The sequence below is a fragment of the Aplysia californica genome, unplaced genomic scaffold, assembly GCF_000002075.1.
Source record: "Aplysia californica isolate F4 #8 unplaced genomic scaffold, AplCal3.0 scaffold00472, whole genome shotgun sequence".
NCBI lineage: Eukaryota > Metazoa > Mollusca > Gastropoda > Aplysiida > Aplysiidae > Aplysia > Aplysia californica.
Window position 1 is genome coordinate 269,710 of NW_004797742.1, and position 912 is coordinate 270,621.

The following is a 912-nucleotide window of genomic DNA, read 5'->3' on the forward strand; positions in this document are numbered from 1 at the left end:
AATATTTCTTTTTTTTTAGAGCGTTACCTGAATACCAAAAATCTTATATCTCTTGGACAAAGATTTGGCATTTCTCCCTTGAATGTGAAAGGAGTGGGTTCGATTCTTTGACAAGGAATTTAGTTTTTAGTGTTTCCATTTGTTGGGATGTTGTTCATCCATCAGCCCAGGTCGGCCGGTACAATCTTAAGGTCGATGAGACAAGGATCGTAATTAATCTAAAAATTGTCACAATCTAATTTTTAAATGGGTTGGGGGGTGTGGGAGTAAAACATTTACAAATAATCTTAACCAAACTTTTGCTTTTGTATATTTCTTTGTTTGTTTGTTTGTTTGTTTGTTTGTTTGTTTGTTTGTTTGTTTTAAAGAAGACGTTGCCATCCACTAGATATAACTGAGCCCGAAGCCTCATCAGCTTCTCGTAGCATTTGTCCCGGCGATTTGAAAAACCTTTGCTTGCAATTCTGCCCCTGTCCAGAACGACAAAGAATGCGAAGGCTGCAACGACCTCTCCATGTCTCGGACCGACCCCATCCACTTTCTGCCCACGATGCCCATGAAACGCGCCAGGCCTGTGTGGATGGTCCACCAGCCAAGCTTTGTCATGTCGGGCCTCGGCGAGATGCCCCCGGACAAACTGACGCCTCTGGATTTGTGGTACAACACAGGTGCGAGAACAAGAGCGAACTCTTTGGAATTCGGCACGTTAGTTGAATTTAACGACTTTTTTTTCTCAAACAAATTAGAGTTATTCTAGAGGAAGGGTTTGGTATGATCTTAGGGACTGAGTCACAAGAACCAAAGAAAACGTTTTGAATGACAAGTTGAAATTGCCAAGAGGACAGGTAAAGCGAACAAAATGTAGTACTGCGTGACAATAAGAAGCAGAACACACACACACACACACACACA

General features: G+C 42.0%; 1 protein-coding gene across 1 annotated transcript; it reads left to right on the forward strand.

Annotated features, from left to right (window-relative positions):
• Positions 1-478: 478 nt before the first annotated feature.
• Positions 479-821, forward strand: LOC118478293 (the record flags this gene model as incomplete). Its single annotated transcript, XM_035971629.1, is given in 1 exon segment — positions 479-821. A coding segment is annotated over 1 exon segment (279 nt), but the record flags the coding sequence as incomplete, so codon positions are not given.
• Between the last annotated feature and the right edge of the window lie 91 nt (positions 822-912).